This window comes from Athene noctua, chromosome 3 (genome assembly GCF_965140245.1).
Source record: "Athene noctua chromosome 3, bAthNoc1.hap1.1, whole genome shotgun sequence".
NCBI classification, from domain to species: domain Eukaryota; kingdom Metazoa; phylum Chordata; class Aves; order Strigiformes; family Strigidae; genus Athene; species Athene noctua.
Window position 1 is genome coordinate 73,127,661 of NC_134039.1, and position 22,462 is coordinate 73,150,122.

General features: G+C 42.1%; 1 protein-coding gene across 1 annotated transcript; it reads left to right on the forward strand.

The window, feature by feature from the left end:
• The first annotated feature begins 18,058 nt into the window (after nucleotides 1-18,058).
• Nucleotides 18,059-22,297, forward strand: SYPL1 (synaptophysin like 1). Its single transcript, XM_074901609.1, has 5 exons — nucleotides 18,059-18,127; nucleotides 18,889-19,007; nucleotides 20,159-20,363; nucleotides 21,106-21,294; nucleotides 22,166-22,297. Exons 1-5 carry the CDS (start codon nucleotides 18,059-18,061, stop codon nucleotides 22,295-22,297), a joined length of 714 nt encoding a protein of 237 aa, XP_074757710.1.
• Nucleotides 22,298-22,462: the final 165 nt, after the last annotated feature.

Genomic DNA, 22,462 nt, shown 5'->3' on the forward strand with positions numbered 1-22,462 from the left:
TGGAAACAAAACAGCTGGGGATGCACACAAGGCTATTGAGCTGGTTTGATGTGAGCATTGATTTTCCTCTACAGTTAGTTGCTGCCACACAGCTTCATAAATACTCCCTGCTCCCACTTTGTTCAAAAGTTAAAAATGGCCTGCAGTGCTGAAGAAAGGGTTGATGAAAGAATAGATCTTCTTGTCTTTTATTTTATCGCAACACAGGGAGAACAAATTACAAGGGGAAAAAAGAAACAAACAAGCATGTATCTGCCAAGATGAGGTTCATCCTTTTTGCCAATGGGCTGAGCAGAGAGTGCAGCATCTTTCTCAGAGGAATCACAACAACTGTAGTGAAAATTATGACTGACCCAACCCTGGTGTCAGAAAATCCTAAATTTTCCCACATTAAATGACCAGAGAGGATTTTTTATTCACTTGACTATTACCCTCTTCCCCAAAGGCAGCACAGGAGTTAAGAGTGCAAGCAGCTGTCCTCAAGTGACAGGACTGTAAAACTCTGTCTCAAGGGCAATGGAAATAAAACTGCTTTGAATGCTATTGGAAAATCCCTCCTTGTTCTTACTGGGTTCAGCCAAACAGAATTAAATCACTGTTTTTTCCTTACTCAGGGCTGTGCATCTTGTAGATAAAGAAAGATAAACGTGCAGCTATCCACCTCTGACAGCTTGTGTGGTTGATGCTCTGTGCACTGGGGCTGTAGAAAACCACCTTCCAGAGTGAGGCAACGACTCACCTATACAGGAATCAGGCCCTGTTTGTGTTGAACGAACTTACTTTTTTTTCTTTCAGCTACGGAAGATCCAACATCAACATTACTGTCATAGCAGCTGCACAAGGAAATAAGTGATTTCCTGTCTGAGTGTGTTCCATCATTCAGCATTTTATTTCTGTGCTAAACCACAACCAGGCATGTCACCCCACCCTGTGCTGGGCACTCTACCCCATCCCCTGCCACTGGAAAGGCACTGGGAAAACATCATGGAGGCAAAATGTGCCAAAAAGTACCCGTTTAGTACTTGTGCCAAACGCCTTCCACCAGAAACGTGCTGCCAAGGCAGCATTTTCTGGACTTTTGGAATAGCTGAGCACTCTTGCAGCATATGCTCCTTCCTCCCAGAGCTGTCAATCTAAATGGGGACAAGAAATCCAATCGTTGGCACAACTTTCAGTCCGAACTTGCTCCAGAACCCTCTGATAATGAAACCCTCTATCTGGCTGTGCAAATATTGGAGAAAAAAACCCCAGACACTGACAAGACTCTTACTGCCTTTCATTTCCTTAGTAATAATTCTTATAGAGCACATAACAGAATCCTAAAAGAAGTAGGTTCTTCTTGGGTGTGGTGCTGCTGATGTCTATGAGAGGGCTATTGGCAAGGGCATTTGGGTGTTTTAACCCCAACATGGAAATACAGAACACACACTGCCAGATGACTGCAAAATTCATAGGCAGCCCCTGCTCCCTGTACAAGCTCTGGCTCAAACCAACGTGCCCTTGCACCGGCTGGAGCAGGAGGCAGCGGCCGGGTGCAATGTGCTCTCCTCTGCCCAAAGCAGCTCTTGCAGCAACAAAGTCATTAATGACTTTGCAGCAGTATCGGACAGTTCTAGGGGCTCTGCTGCCTCCAGCCCTGGCTCCCCACAGGCTCCTGGACAATCTTCTGCATTTCCAGCGTGTCTGAGATGAGTCCCATGTGGAAAACTGATTTTCTTAATATGGCATTTGAAATAAACCACATGTCAGTCACACAGAGCTGAAAGATTTTGTTTGATCCAAAATGACATGTTCTGTGTCTGATCAAGTTTGAATCTATTCTCATTATTAAATAAGGCAAATTTCAGTATAAAATATGGTTTCAAAATGAGAAAAACTACAGCATTTTAACTGAAAATTTGTAAAAAATAAATCTTATTTCTATACATATATATTTTATATATAACACATTAATAAAAATATTTTTCTTCTCTGTATATAGCATACCATTAACTTCATCTAAAAGATACTTTCTGAATTAGATACAATTTTTGGTCAACACAAGAGACGTTTGGGGGGATACACCATCTATCAGAAAGGGGGGGGGGGGGAGAGAAGACGACTCAAACCCCAAACATTTTTCTAGTTCTGAGATTTTTCTTCCATTCACTTTTGCAGTTACCAGTAGAGCTGTTGGCTCTTCTGAATGCACCTTGAATGAAATTCAATCCAGTCTTGAGGTCACCATGAATGTCAGCATTGCCTAGATGGAGAGGTCCTACTTGAGAGGTACATGATCTATAGACTTGTGCTGGTTGGTTGCACAGGGCTGAATGTGACCTTTAGATTGCTCCTTCAGCTCATCTGAGACTTTGTACATTATCTTTGGGACATTAAGCACGGCAGGATGAGCTCTCCAGGGAAATTCTGCAATGTTGCCAGCACTCTGGTGGCTGGTCCCGTGGGACGCAATGTATTTCTATCTCCAGCTGCTGGAGTCATATGATTATGTGAGTATCTCAGCTTTCACGACAATGAAGAGTAGGTTTCTAGCCATTGAGACTGCAGAGAAAAGCTGGCAAATGTCACCTCCTAAAGGCAAAGGATCAGAAGACAAATGAAAAGGAATCTCAGCTGTATCAAGAGCCTGATTTTTAAGCTAACTGCATGGCTTAAAACCAGCGTGGTTTTGAGGACCAGCTATTAACTTTTGAATACTCAGAATAAGAAAGAATATAATTAAATTCTTGAAGAGAGAAAAAAATGCTTCTGGCTTTTTCCTTCTTTCCTTGTCCTTCTCCCGTCTTTTCTAAGGCCTATCACTTAGGCTCCTTGATGCTTCTCAATCCAGAGGTGCCATTGGAGGAGGATGCTGTTAACCAGTCAGATGGAGTGTGAGTACTGGGAATTTTCCAGGGTTACAACATGTTTTCCTTGCATCTGCCAGAGCTAATGGCAGCAGTCACTGAACACGTGCCGCTGGAAAATCACAAGAGGGCTGGCTGCCAAGTATGCAGAGCTCTTTGGACAGAGGCATGTCAGGGTCTTGTGAGTGTGAAAGGACATTGCCGTGTCTGAGCCGGTAAAGCAGCACTCCAGGCTGGCCTTGGGCATGTGACAGCCCACAAGTGCGTTCCCAGCCAGGAGGGCTGGGGCAGAGCCAAGCGCTGCCTGCAGATCGGTACTGTGAGCTGTTGGGCTTCATGGTGAAGCGAGCCTTGTGCGAGGACTGTCTGCTTGCCGTCAGAAGAGCACATTTATTTTTAATGGAACTGTTTAAGTGGAAGTGGTCAGCATGGAATAAACAATCTCAGCTAATGGCTTGCTGACATTCAATCACAGTTCAGCAGGGACATCCCCAGCACCCCTTGAATCTTGTGCCAAGCCATTAAACCCCTCTCACTTGGCAATGGGCATTTGCCAAAAAGAGAATAAAAAGAAAGTTACGGAGGAACTGGTCTACTGTGTACACGTGGAGTGCACCCAGTGCGGTGTGGGGAATTTTAAATTTATACTGCCCACATATGTCCATACTAGACCAGACCTGGAATCTGTCTGACACTATAGTCTGCTCTCTGACAATGCCCAAAACCAGGGGAAAGATACCTAGAACTATGGAAGTGTTTCTCCCAGCCTCAATGAATTGTGACACAGGGGATTTGGTGAGACAGTCCATTCACCAGTGGCATTGTATCAAAAAAGGAGACCTTTTGTACAACATGGTAAATCCCATGGCTGTCATAATGTCACATCCAGAGAAAAGCTGGTGGGATAAATCCATGTAACTTAGATCATAATTTTTCATAGAATCATAGAATGGTTTGGGTTTGAGGAGGCATTTAAAGGTCATCTAGTCCAACTACCCTGCCATGGGCAGAGACATCTCTCACTAGATCAGGTTGCTCAAAGCCCTATTCAACCTGCCCTTGAACACTGGGTAACATGTTCCACTGTTTCACCACTCTCATCATAAAAATTTCTTCTTTATATCTAATTTCGGTAGTCTCTGTCCAGGTGAGAACCTCATCTTATGTGTACAGAGAGGACTGGAGTATTCCCACAGGAACACACTCCTCCATATATGACTGCTCTCATTTGAGTTGATTTCTACCTTCATGCTTTTGCACTGAAGTCAATTTCTTCAATTAAAGCTATCTGTTTCCATGGGAGATGCTCAATAGCATCCATTTTTCACAATATGACTTCCAGGGAGTTATTCTTGATTTATATCATCTTAATGAAAAAATCGAATGAAGCTCCATCTTAAAGAAGGTTTTGTCAAAACACTTAGGCCCTAAATTCTGCCTTCCATTAACAATATGCATTTTAATTAGATGCTTGAAATTTATAGCTTAATGTAGATTATGTATGCATATATTATGTGCCAAGCCTATATATACCTGTTTGAGGGAGTTTCAAAAAAACCCCAAACCCTCTCTCTTGGATGTTAACAGGAAAGCATGGGAAAGGTAGAATTTTTAGTCACTATGTACAGCCCAGAATTTGGTGCATGCTTAGTGCAGAATGGATGAAGGGAGGAAATAACAGTATAGTTATGCCTTTACAGAACCAGCCAAGCCGGGACAGTCTCGCAGTTTGCTGCCCATGGCCCTCAGAGGTTGTTCCAGCTTTATGTTTCACTAAGTATGCACTACCGAAATGCTGCCTGGGGCTGACAGACTACCAGCAAGACTGATTAAACCAACTACTGGAAAAATCCCCAGGAAGCTAGTCAAAACACAGCATTTCCAGCGCTGAAACACAAGCTGTATTAGTTCCCAGAACCGACTCCTGGGTTTGGTTGTTTTAAATTATATGTTCATATACATGCACGTGCACAGCAGCCCATGACCATGAGATGACAGCACAACAGTTATCTCTTACAACACAGCAGAGCTGGAGGCTTTAAAGTGCTGTACACAGGTAAGGCTTACTGGCTGTGCTCTACTGACATGCACATATTTGCTGAAAGACACACTGCAATGTCAGTGGCATCAGCATGTATAAATGACCCCAGAGTAGCCACATAATTAGGTCACCTAGACTTTCTTTCTAAGCTTTCTGTTCTTCAAAATTTTCTCCGAGTGCTCATTTGTGAATATGATGAATGGCTCATGAAATGGTTTGTACAGCAGGATACTTACAAAAAAATGGGTTTGGAGCAGGCAAGGCAGCGTTATTATTCCCCTGCCTGCCTGGCTTCTTGCCAGCCTCCTGCTGCCTTCTATCTCCCATCACAGGAGGCTGCAAAAATTCCCCCGGGATGGATTAACATGAGAGAGATCCTGTGAAAAACGGAGGCGGTATGAAGGAGGGAGGTGACGGCTGAAGGGAGAAATCAGGCTTGCAAGGACTGACACAAGCAGTTAAGCGCCTGAAGAGGTGGGAGAGCAATGAGAGTCACTGCAACAGGGAACGAGAAGGAAATCCCAGGCAACTTCTCTCTCTACGGGTGCTCCAAGGCCTCCCACAAAAATGCTGCCTCTATATAAGAAAAGTCAAGAGTGGCAAGGACAGCCAGACTTGCCCTGGAGGCTGTCAGTAAGCAAACTGGTGAAGCACTCTGGGGCAGGAATGGACACATGGACATGCTCCCAAATAATTCCCAGGCACAGTTCAGGAGTGTGGATGGTCCAGAGATGGTTCCCAACAGGTCATACAGCCACCACGGTTTGGAGGCTGAGGCTTTATGAGCAGAGAGTCAGATAACAAACGCCATGTCAGCTGGCCTCCATGTCCAGGAAGGTCCCCAGCCACATTTCATTTGCTGCAGCTGAAGCATCTTGGGAAACAAAGGTTTTCTTCCGTATTTTATGGTTCATTTTATACAGCATTTATATTATTACTCACCACATTGATAAGGCTCTGGAAAGATAAGATGACTTTTTAAAAATAAAACTGGATACTTAAAGCAAATCTTAAACCTGTTTTTTAAAGAACTTTCTGTGAGGGCCAGTTTTTTACAACCTGAGTATTTGAAGGTCTGGACTTGTCAGGTAGCCTATAGATACTTTTCTTCTGGTTGCTCTGTGATATTTCTTTCCTAGGATAATTTGGCAACATTGCAACATCTTCTTTCTCAATCGGTATCCTCATTTGCTCTATTTTCCGCTCCTGTTGAAGCCTGCAGTGTGACTGGCAGTTATTGGCAGTGGCCAAATTTATTCCCTAACTCTGGATGCAGCAAGAAAAGGCCAGGGGTCACTGCGCCTACTTGGTTTGTTTCTGCTAAATGTCAAGTGCTGAAGTGGTCTTGGAGAAAAGGTGTTAAACATGTAGGTACCAAATTACAGTGCCAAGAGAATAGTTTGCTTTTTCTATGTGAAGTTGGACTTGGGCAAACTCTTAGCTTGCACCAAAAAGAGAGCCCACCCTTGCATCTGGAAGGCTATGAACTTCTGGACTAAGGATTTATGAACTATTTTCTTTCACTCAGTGGCATTTGCATGTAATGAAATTAAAAAAGGCTCTTTTATTTACATAGTCTGCTTGAGTCTTGCTTGGTTTGTGTTTTGTTTTCTAGAAAATTCAATCTGGCCAGATAATAACTGAATTAACTACATAGCAACACTTTAATTTTATTATGCCCTCTATTTCAGTTTTCACTTTATTTCCTATTGCTGTTTGCATTTTATTTAATCCATATGTATTTTTGCAATTTGTGATCTAAAAGATAACAATCTACTCAGTGCATTTCATTGCTTCCAAATTCTTAACAGATTCTTTAAGAATATCTATTGTGTCTCATTTGGCAGACAAATGATACCTGCTTCACCATCTGTATTTGTGTACAGTTATTCCACCCAAGTACGCAAGACTTCCTTTCTCACCATTTAGAATGAGAAATATTTGTACTGTTGAATAGAATCATTTTTATTTTGTGGCCTGATGTCCATGACCTGGATTTAAGTTACAAACCAGTCATGTGTCAGGGCTCATTATCCACTGATTGCATAAGCTATTGTTACCAGGATAAATTTAGAATTCATCTGAAAATCACAATTAATCATTTGACTAGCTCTACAAATAAGGTCAGCCAACATCTACTGTCTCTAAGTTCATGTATATTTAAGTTTGCTGCCAGAGTATCTTCTGAGTTTTAGCTGCCTTGATTTGTGTTATAATCAGAAACACCTCATTTCAGATTCAAATTACTTTGTATAGTTAGCTTACTAACTCAAGTGTGTTGGCATGTCTTTTAAAGACTAGCACATTCTAAATATGTGCATAGACAATAGAGAGATCTGAAATAATTACTATTTATATCCTTCCGTTGTTTTCTCAAAACCCAGTATTTTATACTTAGATATTGTTTTCAAGGTGATTAAGCTGACTCCTAAAATATTTTTTCTAAAATGCTTTTGTTTTTTCAAGTCCAGTAATACTTCAGGACTATTTCCATCTGGTAGTAATAGTCCTGTTTATTCTGGAACATCTTGGTTTATATTATGCCTCTGTGTCACAAAATCTATTGAAATCATGCAAAACACTGATCTCTCTGCCAAAGTCAATAAAATTACTAACTGTTGAAGAAAACAAACAACAGAACTTCATAATGATGTAATTAACACATCCTTTGTCAACAGTTGGGAAATCTGGAACCTTCAAGAAAAATAAAGAGGAAAAAAAAAGTAATGCATTCAGCTTAGTTGTATAATTAATTGTACGTAAACTTCTAATGAGACTTGGTTAGAAATGCAAACAATTTTTATACCAGCATAGCAGCAGTAGTTCAGCATGCAGAGTGGATGCTGCATTTTATCCATCTGTCAGATAAATGGCCATATTTTAAAGCTTCTTTAATTCTGAGAGTCAGTATGCTACAAAAAGCCCATTGCAACTGGCATATAGATCTGATCTTGAATCCGCTTCAGGAGTCTGATTCAGTACATATGGGAGCTCCCAAGGGATTCTGTCCTACCCTGCATTTTCTTTTGGGAGCCAAATTCTCCTGCTCTTTGTGTTCAGAACACTCCTGGGATGTTGCCCCAAACTACCTCTTGCTTTGTGCCAGCACAAGCTTTTGTGCATCCATTTGCTACCAAAAAAAAAAAAAAGGAACCTATGCATGGGTTTATGTTTTGTCCTGATCAGTTCAAATGTATGACAGTATAAACTTCTGCAGAGAACAGTGCAGCCATGGATAGAGTATGTTTGTCTGTCAGTGCCAACCAAGCAGCACATACAGCACTAGAAAACACAGCAATAAGCTGAAGTGCAATGGACTGATATTGCCTGAAAGTGGCATGATATGGTCAAAACTGAACTTACTATGTTAGTTCTCAGAGACTGTTGTCAGAAAATTAAGGGAGGAGCAAGGGAAGAGATTTTCTGATTTCTAGATTCATCAAAAATTAAATCAATAATAGCACTGCAAAGGTGTGCTTTGCCCTAAGGTACAGATCACATCTAGTAGTAAATGCTAGGCTTTAGTGAGACTAATGTATATTCAGGGATGCTACTGATAACCCACACCAAGCTTAAGTGGTTCGGCTGCAGCAGAGAATATGTTCTACCACCTTTTCTCCATGTTTTCCACTTTAAATCAGCACCTATGGCATTTCTAATGTCTTCCCTGCATCCAAGAAATGATGTTGGGCTTCACAGATGACAAAAATTAATAATAATTTATTAATTTAATAATAATACACCATCCTGAAAATGGGTGGTTTCCACGGTGTGCACTACCACAAGAGGCCACTAGATGGCACAACAGGACTCTGTCTGCGCAGTTCTGCAGCCACTCCTCACTCCCGGCGCAAACCCTTCCAGTAAGCGACTAAAGTCGTTCTGGCTGAAGATTCCTAAGTCTACAGTGTAATTCAGAAATTTTATTTCAAATGCATACATCATATTCTTTGTCCTTTACAGTTAATTGTTATGTTCCAGAACTCTGTCTTCACGGAGACTTTCCAAGGTGTATTTACAGAACAAGACACATACCAGCATACTGTACAGGGTAGGTCCCACAGCTACCTAGTTAACACGTACAAAGTGATGAGCTATGAAAATTAAGCCACGGGATTCTTTTGTAGATTGTGATCCCCCGTGGAAATCACACTGCCTGGGATGCAAGAGCAGCTATGAGAAACTTCTGCTCTGAAGCACCCTCCAGAGGAGCTACTGCCTCCCTGGGAAGGGCTGCCTTCCCTTTTGCCCCGTGGAAATGTACACAGAAAGGTGGGGAGTAGGGGACACATCTGCCTGCCCTTCAGTGGTTTCTGCAGGGATCAAGGAGAATAACAAGAATTTTTACACATGCAGCAGTAGAAAATGAAAATTCAAGGCAGCAAGGGTACAAATAAGCAACATAATAGTTCAGAAGTAACTAAGCTGCTATGAGTAAATTAAATAAAGGCAGTGTAAAACGTCTAGATTTTTTTTTTTTTTAATTTTGATACAGTGTCTCAGAAAATCTAACTTGTATCAACCACAGACCTGCTTGGATATGAGAAATGAATGGCACATGCAGTGATATGTCTCAAGGATTTTTAGCAAAGGACAACATTAAACAGTGATTCCCAAAGTCTTGGAAACAAGGCAAAGGGGTGCCACAGAATTCAGGCAGAAGGAACGATGTGACTTAGTGTTGTTATTAGAATCAAAAGATAAATAAATGGAATAATAAATATCCTAACAGGTCTAAAGAGGAAATATTTAAAACATCAGAGTTCACAATCAAATAAAATGATGCAAAGATACTAGAAAACAGACAGCTAAGAGAATGGACAGAAAACTGCAGCCTGTTTCATCGTGAGAAACTACCTGTAGACAACTATTTGGCAGATGAGATCTATTTAACATGGGAGGAAGAAAAGCACTTTCGCCACCTAGAATTTCCAAATGAATATACTGAATAGACAGTACTGTAGACAGAGCAGTCCTGTGCAATGGTGTCTCCCCTGTCAGATAAGTATTAACAAATGACTCTTGCTTTATCTATAAACACAGAGCTCAGGACTTCCCTGAATTAATCCTTGTTTGGACTGCATAAAGAATTAGGATGGAAAAAGAACATCATGACTCATCAAGTTTTTTTCTACTGCTATCACAAGCAACGATATTGTGAATATTCTGAACTCCCTCTTAAAACAATTTCCAGTGTTTGCCTTCTGTTGGAAGACATTTCCAGAATCTCATACTTACACTTTATGTTCATCATAAATTATATCCTTTGATTATATGCAGTAATTCCTGTGATAAAACTGTCTTTTAGTATAAATCCCTGACTTCCCTGCATCTATTCCCTCGTGTACTTCACGCCAGCAGTAACACCTTCAGTTACCCTTCATTCTGCTAAGCTAAAAACCACCCAAGTTCTTTCAGTCTAAGAAAATGAGCTCTCCATGACCCTTAATCATCCAGGTAGCTTGAATTAATCTTCCACAAGTATTAGTAAATGAGATGGCTACATAATGCTCCTGAGGAAGCTCATTCACTCCTCAGACAGAGGCACCAGCGCTTTGCTGTCTCTGTTGGAGACATGTCTCCTGGGGGCAGCCAGGAATCCCACTGGTCTCTCCCACACCCTCATCAGACACCATGAGACCAGGTATATAAACCCCACAGTTTTGTCCTCCTTTTTATTTTCCAAATAATTATTTTTATTTTTTCACTAATAATATTGATTTTCAGTTTAAGAGCTATCAGTTACCTAGTTTCTAATTAAATCAGTGTTCCACAATAGTTTTATATCCTTCTAGAGCCATCAAGTACCACGCAAAATATCTTGTAGAACTTCAAATTATGTTACAGCTACCCAGTCTTTTGATCATCACTGCTTAAGCATCAGCTAATCAGCAAAAATTAACTCCCAAATGACCATGTAACTTGACATAAAATATATTGTTCTAATTTAATTCTCTATCAAAAGGGTTCTGCATCAATTACCCCATCATTTTTTCTTAGGAATAGTGATAAATGGATAGGCCTATATTGCCACATCAGATATCTGGATCTTGACCAGTGCTTCAAAGATGACTGGCAATCACTATCATATTAAGAGAGTTGCTTTATCAGCCCTGTCCAAACTGGGGTTGCTGGGTGTTGACAACTGATATAAAAGCTTTAGCAGATGTGACTCAACACTCCCCTGAGCCTGCTGGAGTGGAAAGGATTTATTACATGATTATCATTAACACTTTGCTGCTTTTTCCAAAATACAGAATATGTTATTGGCCATTCCTGCTTTTTTTCCCCCTTTTTTAGTTGATTTCCATCATTCCTGTCTATTCACTTTCATATAATCTCTTTTCTTCCTCCTGTGTTTAAAAAATGCATTGCTGTTGTCTGCAAGGCTGTAGAACATACACTGGTCCCTTGGTCCATTTGTCTTCTTATCACTTTTCTTCAATAGGCTGCCTTCTAATTTATATTCATTATTACCAACTTCTCCTTTCTCCCATTTGTTATATAATTTTTATACTTCTGTCACTTTCTCTTTAAGCCAAACTAATTTTCCAAGCAAAATAACTCTCTTTTTCTGTAGTAGACTTTTTCAATGCTCTTAAGCAGTATACAGTCTACCTGCCTAAATTCTTCCTTGCAGAGATTTGATTCAGAATTGGTTTCAGCTTATGAAATTAGCTCTGTGGAAGTACTATCTATATTTAGAGTGTTTGATATCACTTTGGAATGCAATCCACTAGCAAAAGTGTTCCAAAATACTTTTAACTCCAGTGGAGAGATAAGTTATATGGAGTGAAAAATTAAGAGCCTTTCCAATTTTGAATTAATGAGCCCACAGCTAGAAAACTGAATATAGTTCAGAGTACATCCATACGAGACATCTGACACCTGAAAAGACTTGGGGGAGAAAAAAAAAAAAAAAAAAAAAATCAATCAGGGCTGAGAGCATTTTTAAAGAATGCTTTAAATAAGGAAATGCTTTTAACTAACTGACAAGTGGAAAAGGAGAGAAATCAAACAAGTGCCTATATGTATTTTTAGGGAGATACATTGCTTATAGGGTTTAAGTAGAAGATGAGGAAGAAGGAAGAAAGAGAAAAAAAAAAAAAAGATATATTGAATGGGGGGCAGGGACTTACTTTGTTCATTTAGAGTGAACCAAGACTTTATATGCCACAGTTTTTCTTGGGCATGGAGGATATGGAGATCACACACAGAATCACAAACAGAATCATTCAGGTTGGAAAGACCCTTGGAACCATCGAGTACAACCATCAGCCCTACTCTACAAAGTTCTTCCCTACACCACATCCCCCAACATCTCATCCAAACGACCCTTAAACACATCCAGGGATGGTGACTCCACCCCCTCCCTGGCCAGCCTATTCCACTCTCTGACCACTCTTTCTGTGAAAATTTTTTTCCTAATGTCCAGCCTGAACCTCCCCTGTTGCAGTTTAAAGCCATTCCCTCTTGTCCTGTCACTAATCACCTGTGAGAAGAGACCAGCACCAACCTCTCTACAATGTCCTTTTGGGCAGTTGTAGAGAGTGATGAGGTCTCCCCTCAGCCTTCTCTTCCTCAAACTGAACAGTCCCAGCTCCTTCAATCACTCCTCACAGGATTTGTTCTCCAGGCCCTTCACCATCTTCGTTGCCCTCCTCTGCACTCGCTCCAGCACCTCGATCTCTCTCTCGTATTGAGGTGCCCAAAACTGGACACAATACTCCAGGTGTGGCCTCACCAGTGCAGAGCACAGGGGGACTATCACCTCCCTACTTCTGCTGGTCACACTATTGCTGACACAAGCCAGGATGCCGTTGGCTTTCTTGGCCACCTGGGCACACTGCTGGCTCATGTTCAGCTGCTTGTCAGTTAGAACCCCCAGATCCTTTCCTTCCAGACAGCTCCAGCCACACCTCCCCAAGGCTGTAGCCATGCATGGGGTGGTTGTGGCCCAAGTGCAGGACCTGGCACTTGGCCTTGTGGAAGCTCATCCCCTTAACGTTGGCCCCCGATCCAATCTACCCAAGTCTCTCTGTGGAGCTCCCCTGCCCTCACGCAGATTGACACTCCTGCTTACCTTGGTGTCATCTGTGAATTTGTGAGTTTTTCTACAAGAATTCTATGGGGAACTGTGTCAAATGCTTTTTGAAAATCCAGGTAGATAATATCCACAGCCTTTCCCTCGTCCAGTAGTCAGGTTGTCTTGTCATAGAAAGAGATTAGGTTTGTCAGGCAGGACCTGCCTTTCATAAACCCATGCTGACCGGGCCTGATCCCCTGGTTGTCCATTATATGACTTTTAATGGCACCCGAGATAACCTGCTCCATGACCTTCCCTGGCACTGAGGTCAGACTGACAGGTCTATAGTTTCCTGGATCCTCCTTTCTGCCTCTCTTGTAGATGGGTGTCACATTTTCCACCCTCCAGTCCAATGGGCCCTCCCCAGTCAGCCAGGACTTCAGGTAAATCATGGAACGTGCCTTGGTGAGCACATCTGCCAACTCCCTCAGCACCGTTGGGTATAACCCATCCGGTCCCACAGACTTGTGTGCATCCAAGTGCTGCAGCAGGTCTCTGACCAGCTCCTCTTCAACTGTGCTGAACTCAGTCGGCTTCCCCTCCCCATCTCCCAGCTCTTGAGTCTGGGTGTCCAGGGAACAGCCAGTTCCACTGCTAAAGGCTGAGGAAAAGTAGGCGCTGAGCACCTCAGCCTTTTCCTCATCCTTTGGTACTATGTTTCCCTCTGCATCCGATAAAGGAGGGAGATTTTCCCTAATCCTCCTTTTGTTGTTAATGAATTTATGGAAACATTTTTTTATTATCCTTAACAGCTGTAGCCAAGCTGAGCTCTAGCTGTGCTTTGGCTCTCCTAATGTTCTCTCTGCATAAATTCACTACATCTTTACAGTCTTCATGAGAGACCTGGCCCCTCTTCCAAAGGCAATAGATTCTCCTTTTGTTCTTGAGATCCGGACAAAGGTCCCTGTTTAGGGATGATGATGAGCAAATAAATATTCCATCTTTTATCTTGCTCTGTCCCTTTTTTATATTCCTATTTTACGCCTTAAAGGCACTAGCTATTCAGACAGCTAAACTAACCAAGGTGGCTTGAACCCTCAGCACTGCTTTTCTGGAACATGGGGGGTTTTTTCTGAGATTCATGTACTATATGGAGAGTAGGAAGCATAGATAGTCTCCCATAAGCTATGTTTCCTGGATCAGACACTGCTCATTTAAGTCTGACAGACCCTTACAAGATCAGAGAACATTTTACCAGCTACTTTAGAAACACCACCATGAAATACAGATAAATGACTGTCAGTTCCACACTGGAGTTTGATCCTACAAGACCTGCACAGCCCAAACTAAAGCACATTTTAGTTGTACCATTGCAGTATCCCCATAAAAGAGACCCTAGGAGACTTACAACATTCTGCTCTGGTCTTCTTTCCTAATTTGCACCCATTGGTTAACTCCATTACATTTAAGAGGGATTAGTTTCAGCACCAAAACCACAGCTTACTGTTCTCCCCTTGCAGCATCAGTCAATGACAGCTTAAAGTCAAATCATAAATTCATTATAACTAATTTTATTGTCTTAAACCTTACCTTGGAGGTACTCAGACAGCCTTTGCTCAGCATATCTAAAGCACACCCAAAGCCTCCGGATGAAGACTCTGGCAGACTGCTCTGCCCCTGCCATACTAAAGGGCTGATGGCTCACAGAGCAATGCATTTGCAGGAGACGGAGCGTTCTCAAGGCTGTGTCCAAGACCATGCCAGAGCACACAAAGGAGGTCCAGATCCTCACAGGCATTGTCACCTTCATGTGGAAATGCAAGGTGCCCTTCTGCAGACTGGTGATTTAGGCCCCTCTTACCACTTTGGGGGTTCCCATTCCTGTGATACCCTGCTGGGATTTCTAACTGTACTCAAAGTGTTTTAGTAGCCTGCTCCAAGGAGTGGCTGATCATTTTTGTGATTCAAAAGCCTGCATACATCTGGGAGTGCTCTACTCCCATGACAGAATTAAGACAACATGTTTTAAAAAATAAATTTAGCATATGCTTGATGATACCTGTGCACTCTGCTAGAGTCCTTGGAGGCTTGGCACTCTGTGCCCAGCTCTCTGAGTGCTTGCAGAATGGCCTCACTCTGTCATGGAAAGCTCCACAGGTAGCCATGCAGGTGCTCTTCTGCACCACATGTGTTTTGTGCCCAAAACCACATATTCTTGGAGATTTCCAATAGACAGGCCAACTAGTCATTTTTTCTAATTAATTAGTTACTAATCATAAGTTGATCTTAACAGCAAACTTATACATTAGCAATTATCTTAGTAGTGATGCTAGCAACCTTACTGTTACATCAGATTTAAAAGACATTTACAGATACTAGAATCAACAGAATCAGTAATAATAAATCATCATTGATACTTCAAAATACAATGTCATTTTCACGTTATCAAGAAGCCTATTTATTAATTTTAAGTGTTTATAAATTCTCACCTGGCTCATCATCCATCCTGAGGTACAGCCTCATGCCTTCCTTCTGCTCTCTCACATAAAGGGCACCTCACCATCCTGGTTTGTCCTTCTTAAGGACCCTGTATCCAACCATGGCAACACTCCAATCACATGAGCCATCCCATGCTGTCTCCATGATCCAAATGAGATCATAGCCCTGTAACTACACACAGACCTCCAATGCCTCCTCTTTGTTCCCATGCTGTGTATGTTACTACACAGACACTTTAGACAAGCATTCTATCATGTTGACTTCCCAGAATAGATATAAGAGCTTCCCCCATAATGCTGTTCTGTAGACACATCCTTATATGCATACATACACTTGAGGTAGGGAGCTTCTGCCCTGTTTTCTTGTTTTCAAAGTCTCTCCTTGAAATCATGTCATCCTGTGCCCTTTGCTTACTAAACCAGTTCACCACTTATCACTTAATGTGGGTCATCATCATCCTCCTCCTCCTCCTCCTCTCTTCCCCTGATGCCAAATCACTCACTCCTTGTTTAAAGATCTCCTCAGTCTGGCGAGCTTGTTGGAAAAGATGCTTTTGCCCTACTTGCTGAGGTACATCCCATCTTTTCTTAACAGTCCTGAGTCTTCAGAGAGGGTTCCATGGTCATAAAAGCTGAATCCCTTTTGTCAACACCAGCTGAGTAAACAATTGTTGACGTGCAGGATCTTTTTACTCCTCCTCAAGTCTTTCTTCGTCACTGGGAAAACTGAGGAGAAAACCACCTGAGCCCCCAAGATGTTGACCACCACCCCAGAACAATGTAGTAGTCATGCTTGAAATGCTCCAGGTATCCCTGGGCAGTACTGTTGGTGCCCATGTGGAAGAGCAGCAGTGATGAATAGTCTGAAGCTTGCCTCTCCACAGCATCCTGGATCCTGGTGATCAAAAAACCTCCTTAGACAGCAGGTCAGGTGAGCAAGTAGAGGCCTCCATCCCATGCAGGAGGAAGTTTCCCTCTACTGTCAGTCACCTTTTCCCCTTAGTGTTCCTGTGTAGCTCAGGCTCAGCTGGTATGGAGGCTTCATCGGAGAAAGCTCTCAACCCCCTGTCTACTACTAGGGTACTGAATGTTCCGTATCTGCAGCTGCAGCCATCCTCCTGGTGCCAGCAGTCACAATCTTCCAGCCTTCACCATCATGGGAGTCTCCATCTCCTAACCCAATGAGCACAGACTTCACCTGCCCCTCCTATAGGAATGAAGCTTCAGGGTCTCAGAGAAGATTGACTGGTTGATCCCTTTCTCATTATCTCTGATGCTGTGTAGGCTGCTGACCTCCTCCCACAGCTCCTGATGGCACACACCTTCCACCTTTGCATACCTCCTACAGGCAAGGAGTCTGGATTTCCCAGCCCCAGACAGAGACCCCAGGTGCCCCTCCCAGCCCCAGGACTGGAGAGCTGCACCATCCCTCAGCAGCTCAGTCTGAGCCAAGGCCTCTGGTGCACCAGGAACAGCTGATCCAGATGGAGCTGGGGACTGTGACCCAAACACACCACCACCACAGCTGAGCATGCATATGCTGCTCTGTAAAGGCTGCTGGCCACCTTCTGCACAAAGAGCTGCACCTACTCACTATACCCAGGAGCTGCACTCCAAGCCAGCACCTTCACTGACATCTCCTCAGCACCTGGCAGTCTTAACAGGGCTCAGCTGGGACAAAACCTTCCTTTGTCCAGGAGCAGCTCATAGAGCTTGCTAGAAACTGCTAGATCAGTTACCTCTTGCTAGAAACAGCCACAGCCTCCCTTGCTATCCCTTCCCAAGAGCAGCACCAGACGCCCTGATGTTTTTCAGAGGGTTCCTAGGAGCTCCCCAGCAATCCCAGAAGACAATTCTAGAAGATCTTGAAGGAGAGCCAGAAAACCGCTGCAGCGACTGCTGTGTCCGTTGGCCGCCTCAGCTAGCCATGCTCTCCAGTCAAGGAGGAGAGCAGATGGCAGCCCCTCTCACAGGCCTCAAATCTTCTTCAACATGACTTTTAGCTCTTCAGTTTCACTGAAGATCAATGTATTAACAGTAAACACAGTCACAAAAAAAAATATTTAAAGCTTAAAAAATCAAATGTAGTTGACGAAATTCGATTGCACATGAATTGTCAAGACCCTCTGCCTTGTTTGCCAATAAAATCACTAAGCCCAAAATCAAGGTAAGGCACAGATGATCCTCTGAAGTGTGCCATCCTCTGCCTGCTACCTGCCATCCCTCCTTCAAGCCTTGGCCACAAGGACACACAGCCCTGACACTGCAGCACTCCTGGCCTTTGCTGTGGCAGCTCCTTCTCACTTTAGCCCATCGCAGCCCTTTCAGCCTCCCAGGAAGGAAGGACATCACTGCTGCCTCGCTCCCACAAAATAGCCAAAGCCATTCCTGCCTGTGGCAGTTACTGTGCCATTTCCCCAGCCCACAGACAAGGTCCTCAGTGGCACCCACCCCACACAGCTGGGCTCACCCCAAGCCCAGCCTCGCCTGGCCTCTGACCTGGGCTAAAGAGCCCCAGCCTGAGGCAACTGTGGGTGTGTCAGGGAGGAGCTCAGTGGCCGGCCATGTAAGGAGGTGCCTGGCCAGGGCTGCACCTATGGACAGGTTGTGGTGTGGGCTCTTGCTGGCTGCTCTGGTGTTGCCTGGAATGGCTGGCTTAAGGATGGATTTTGGTTTGCTCCTGGAGCCTTTGGGCTTCATTAAGGTCCTTGAGTGGGTAAGTGGGGCTCTGGAGGAATGGGGGAAGCCTCATTCTCCTTTCAGGGCTGTTTCTTCTACTTTTCTAGGCTTGGCTTTACTCCCGTGCCTTAGCTGGCTGGGCCTGGAGAGGAGTGTGCTGATGAGCTGCCTGCTCCCTGCTTCATGCCACTGGTGGTGGATGTTCCACACAAGGTTGCTCTTCAGACAAGTCTTCTGACTGGGAGGGAAGAAAACAGTTCTGCAGATACATAAAATCTATGTGTTAATGAGAAGTTTGTTATAGTAACTTGTGCTGCTGCATGCTCTGTGTTCTGATTTTTGGGGTTTAGGGTTTTGCTAGTGTACAAAGGGAAAATAAGCTACTTAGTCAAGTTGATGTGCAATACTCTGAGCATGTGTCTTCTAGCTACTCTAATCTACAGTTACGTATGTTGGACTCACAAAAAAACTTTCCTTACCAACTGTAAGAGCTACTGTGCTGTCTTTTAGCATTAAAAAAACCCAAACCACACCAAACCTAAAAAACTTTTGCAGTAGAGCTAGGAAAAATATAAACAAAAAGAACTTTCAAATGGGTTTTTGTTAGCGATGTTGCTCTTATTTTTGGATTGTAGAAATTCAGCATTTTCATTACCTCTTGATAACACGTCATACTTTACTATTGCTAACTTTTGTCTCTCTTTCTTGTCTTCACTAGCTGTTTCAGCTAAATGTTGAGTTTATTTCCTTTGAGCTCTAGAGCTGTGTACCAATATGTCTGTGTATCAATTCCTATAGATTTTTTCCATCTTTGCTTTTGCCACATGTGGAGGCTTCCAAGGTGAAACTACCCTTCTAGTTTCCTGTGAAGATGTGGTAAACAAGACAGTTACAGCTGCTTTTGCTTATCCATTCAGGTGAGTATTAGCTCCTTGGTTGTCCCTCATATAATAATTATTTATTATTTGCTTTTTTTCCCCTATTTGTCTGCCTATGAGTATGTACTTACTGTGTAAATCTGAATGAGCAGAATCTGGCTTGCTCCATAGTAGCAATAAATATTTAGTTGTAATAGTTCAAAGCATTGTGGTTGTCAGTGCCCTATCAAAGAAGTAGGTAGAAACGGCAATAGGCTGTATTACTGCTTTGTATCTCTCTACCTTAAGCTCTATTTTAGCAGTGCATGAATGCTACAGAAGGTAATTAATAAGCAAAACACTACCATTTCATTCAACAGCCTATTTCTTCATCAATTTGTAGTTGCTTTGGAGGCCCAGATAAGATTATTTTGGATGTGCCATTATATTTTTGTTTAAAGACAAAATACTTACTTTTCAGTTTATTCCACTATGATCGTGGTGAGTGTGTTGGGTATATAAAAAACCCTAAATAGTCCACTGTTGTTGTAGTGCTCTTGTAGAGACAAGCTCCTTTCCTGGAGCACAAGGAGGAAGACTTCTTCTTTTTTCTTACAGCTTACATGGTTACAAGTGCAGAGTTGGTGTTCCATATGTATTCAATAAGCATAGCTGTAAGTATAGAGGCCAGCTAGTAAAAAGTACTACAGAAGTATAGAATTTGGTCACAAAACCCAGCATTTTAATAGCACTTGGAGGGGTGAGTGGGAATCTGAAATGATTCTGTGCTGGTAAGTGTGTTGGCGCTGCTAGTCACACAGGTTTCACTGAACTTCCTGTGCTTGTATTTTCTTGCAGCTGAATGCAACTAGGTGCCTTATAAGTCCTGATCCCCTTGTTCATCTGTCAGTCTCTAAAATGTTGTTAAGTCTGCTTGCAAATCAGGGTTTATTTCTTCAGTTGCTCTAACGATAAGATTAAGATACTTCTCCTGAAGTTGCTGTTGCATATCTCAATGCAGGATAGGGAATAATATTCAGATATCTTGACAAATCTTTGTCTCATAGAATTGATACCTTATAGAAATATAAATTGTCTTTTAGAGTAGATTTAAGCAACTAGAATGCTGAAGCACTGTTGTTGTGAAGCATGACTGCATGAAGTTTCCACTGTATAGCAAACTAACTACATGAAGGATACAATCTTTGCAGGCTGAATACTGTTCTATTTAGTGCACCAGATCCAAAACACTGTGGTGGTACTTGGACTGACATCTATCTCGTGGGCAACTTCTCCTCTTCTGCACAGTTCTTTGTTACGCTTGCAGTGTTGGTATTCCTCTACTGCATTGCTGCCCTCATGGTTTATATTGGATATAGGCATGTGTATCAGCAAAATAACAAGTTTCCACTAACTGTAAGTAATACTAAGATATTTTAATGTTTTGCCTTTTGAAACCAGAGAGATGAGAAATACTACTAATACAAGAATATCTGAAAAACTTATAAATATTCAGTAGTTCCAAAAATTAGATGGAGCGTAAACACAAGTATCTCAGACTAGTCACTACAGCACTCAAGCAGAAAAGGAGACCTAAAGCCCTTGAACATTCATGGCATTGTACCTTATGCAGTTATTGAAGCAGAGTGAAATGAAGTTCCACCTTCTCAAGTGCAGTGTCTCCATCACAATTTTTCTTTTGTATGATGTGTTTGAATATACAATTGTTCCAGAGGTAGAACCTCCTCTGTTAGTCTCTGGGAATTTTCCCTGTGTAGAGTACCTGCTGTGCAGATGCAATTGGTAGAAGGAAATAGTTATCTTGTGGATTTTAGTCACCTTGAATACCAAAGCCCTGATCCTCAGAATCCCCACTCTACTATAAATTTTATAACGTAGGTGCTAGGCATTTGATCTTAGAAACTGATTTCTTTCAAAGGGTAAGACTGCTTGTGCTTGGTAAATGCAGAAGGCATACAGTTTTGTAGCTAATTATCAACATGGAATATAATGTGTTGTAATTAAAGCACTGTTAGTGGCTAAATTTGCCTGTGATCATTAGCACTGGTGCCATTCTTCTGGTGATATAATTGATACTGTCTCTGCCTTGCTCTTTTTTTTTTTTTTTAACCTAATAACAAGTACTTCTCTTGTGTAGGATTTGGCTATCACTGTCATAACAGCCTTTCTATGGCTGGTTAGTACTTTTGCTTGGGCAAAAGCACTTGCTGGCATCAAAATGTCCACAGGGGCCAGCATTATTCCAGGAATTGAATCATGCAAAGCACCCGGAACAACTTGCCGTTTTGCTTCTGTAACCAGCATGGGAACTCTGAATGTATCTGTGGTATGTATCCCTTCTGCCATACGGGTACAATAAATGTGTTAGAAAACAGCCAATGGCACCTGAGAGGCCTGTTCTACTGATTGCACATGTTGCTTTATGCATTAAGATTGCTTCCTGGGTTATTAGTTGCTCAGGCACGTTAATACTGTGGTAAACACTAACCATTTTTTTTTTTTCTTTAAAAGTAAACTTGTTCCTCAAAGAAATGAAGAGAAATAACTTGTAGGATCTGTCTCTAGAGCTGCTAGATGTAGTATTTCCAGACATGTTTGAGTCTCTGTATTATTTCTGTCTGTAACTGAGAGCACCTTAAAATACATTACTGAGCCACTCAAGTGGTTCATTGACTGATATAAGTAAGGAGGGAACACTATGCTTCCTGCTTCATGTTTTGGTGCTGAACCTAGCTTTTCAATCAACTGTGATTAAACAATTTCTACCCATCAAATAGAGGTTCCTTGTAATACAATGGTATAAAGCTCATGTTCATAGAAAGAACACTTCACAGCAGGGCAAATGAGCCTTACTGTATGATCTTCCTAGTGAATTCTGCTCTTCAAAACTCTGGCAGTTATTCATTGGCCCAGTAGTAATTAACCATCTGCTCTGCATATGCAGAGGTGATGAGTGGTGGAAAAGAATTTTTCTAATTCCATGTAAAGGACAGAATAAATTGACTATCCAATTTTCAAAAAAGTCAGTTGAAATAGCTTATAATACTCTAAAGCACGTGGAAATGTCTTGTCCAAATCAAAGGGGTGCCAAAAATAGCAGTTGTTTCTGGCTTGCTTTGGAGTTGTATTCTGAGTTTTGGTGTTTTGGTGGTTTTTTTAAACAACTTTAATGTCATCTTTTTTGTCTTAACCTACAGGTGTTTGGCTTGCTTAATACGATTTTATGGGGAGGAAATGTTTGGTTTGTATACAAGGACACCAACCTGCACAACCAATCAAGTGAAATTTCTCAAAATCCAGGAACATATTCAACTCAAAGAGGAATATAAAACCGTGATGATACTTTGAAGTGCTTCTGCTTTTACATCACGCTGCCAAGAGCACAGAGCCATTAGGATTTATTTCAATAATAACTGGTAATACTTTGTACAAACTTCTGTTCTGTACTGTGGTTTGACATAAGGTCTTGGATACTCCAATTGAAGTGTTTATTA

Coding starts and splice junctions, on each gene's coding strand:
- SYPL1 (XM_074901609.1), top strand. CDS start 18,059: ATGGCTGGCTTAAGGATGGATTTTGGTTTGCTCCTGGAGCCTTTGGGC. Junction 19,008..20,158: donor GCTTTTGCTTATCCATTCAG/GTGAGTATTAGC, acceptor CAATCTTTGCAG/GCTGAATACTGTTCTATTTA. Junction 20,364..21,105: donor ATAACAAGTTTCCACTAACT/GTAAGTAATACT, acceptor TCTCTTGTGTAG/GATTTGGCTATCACTGTCAT.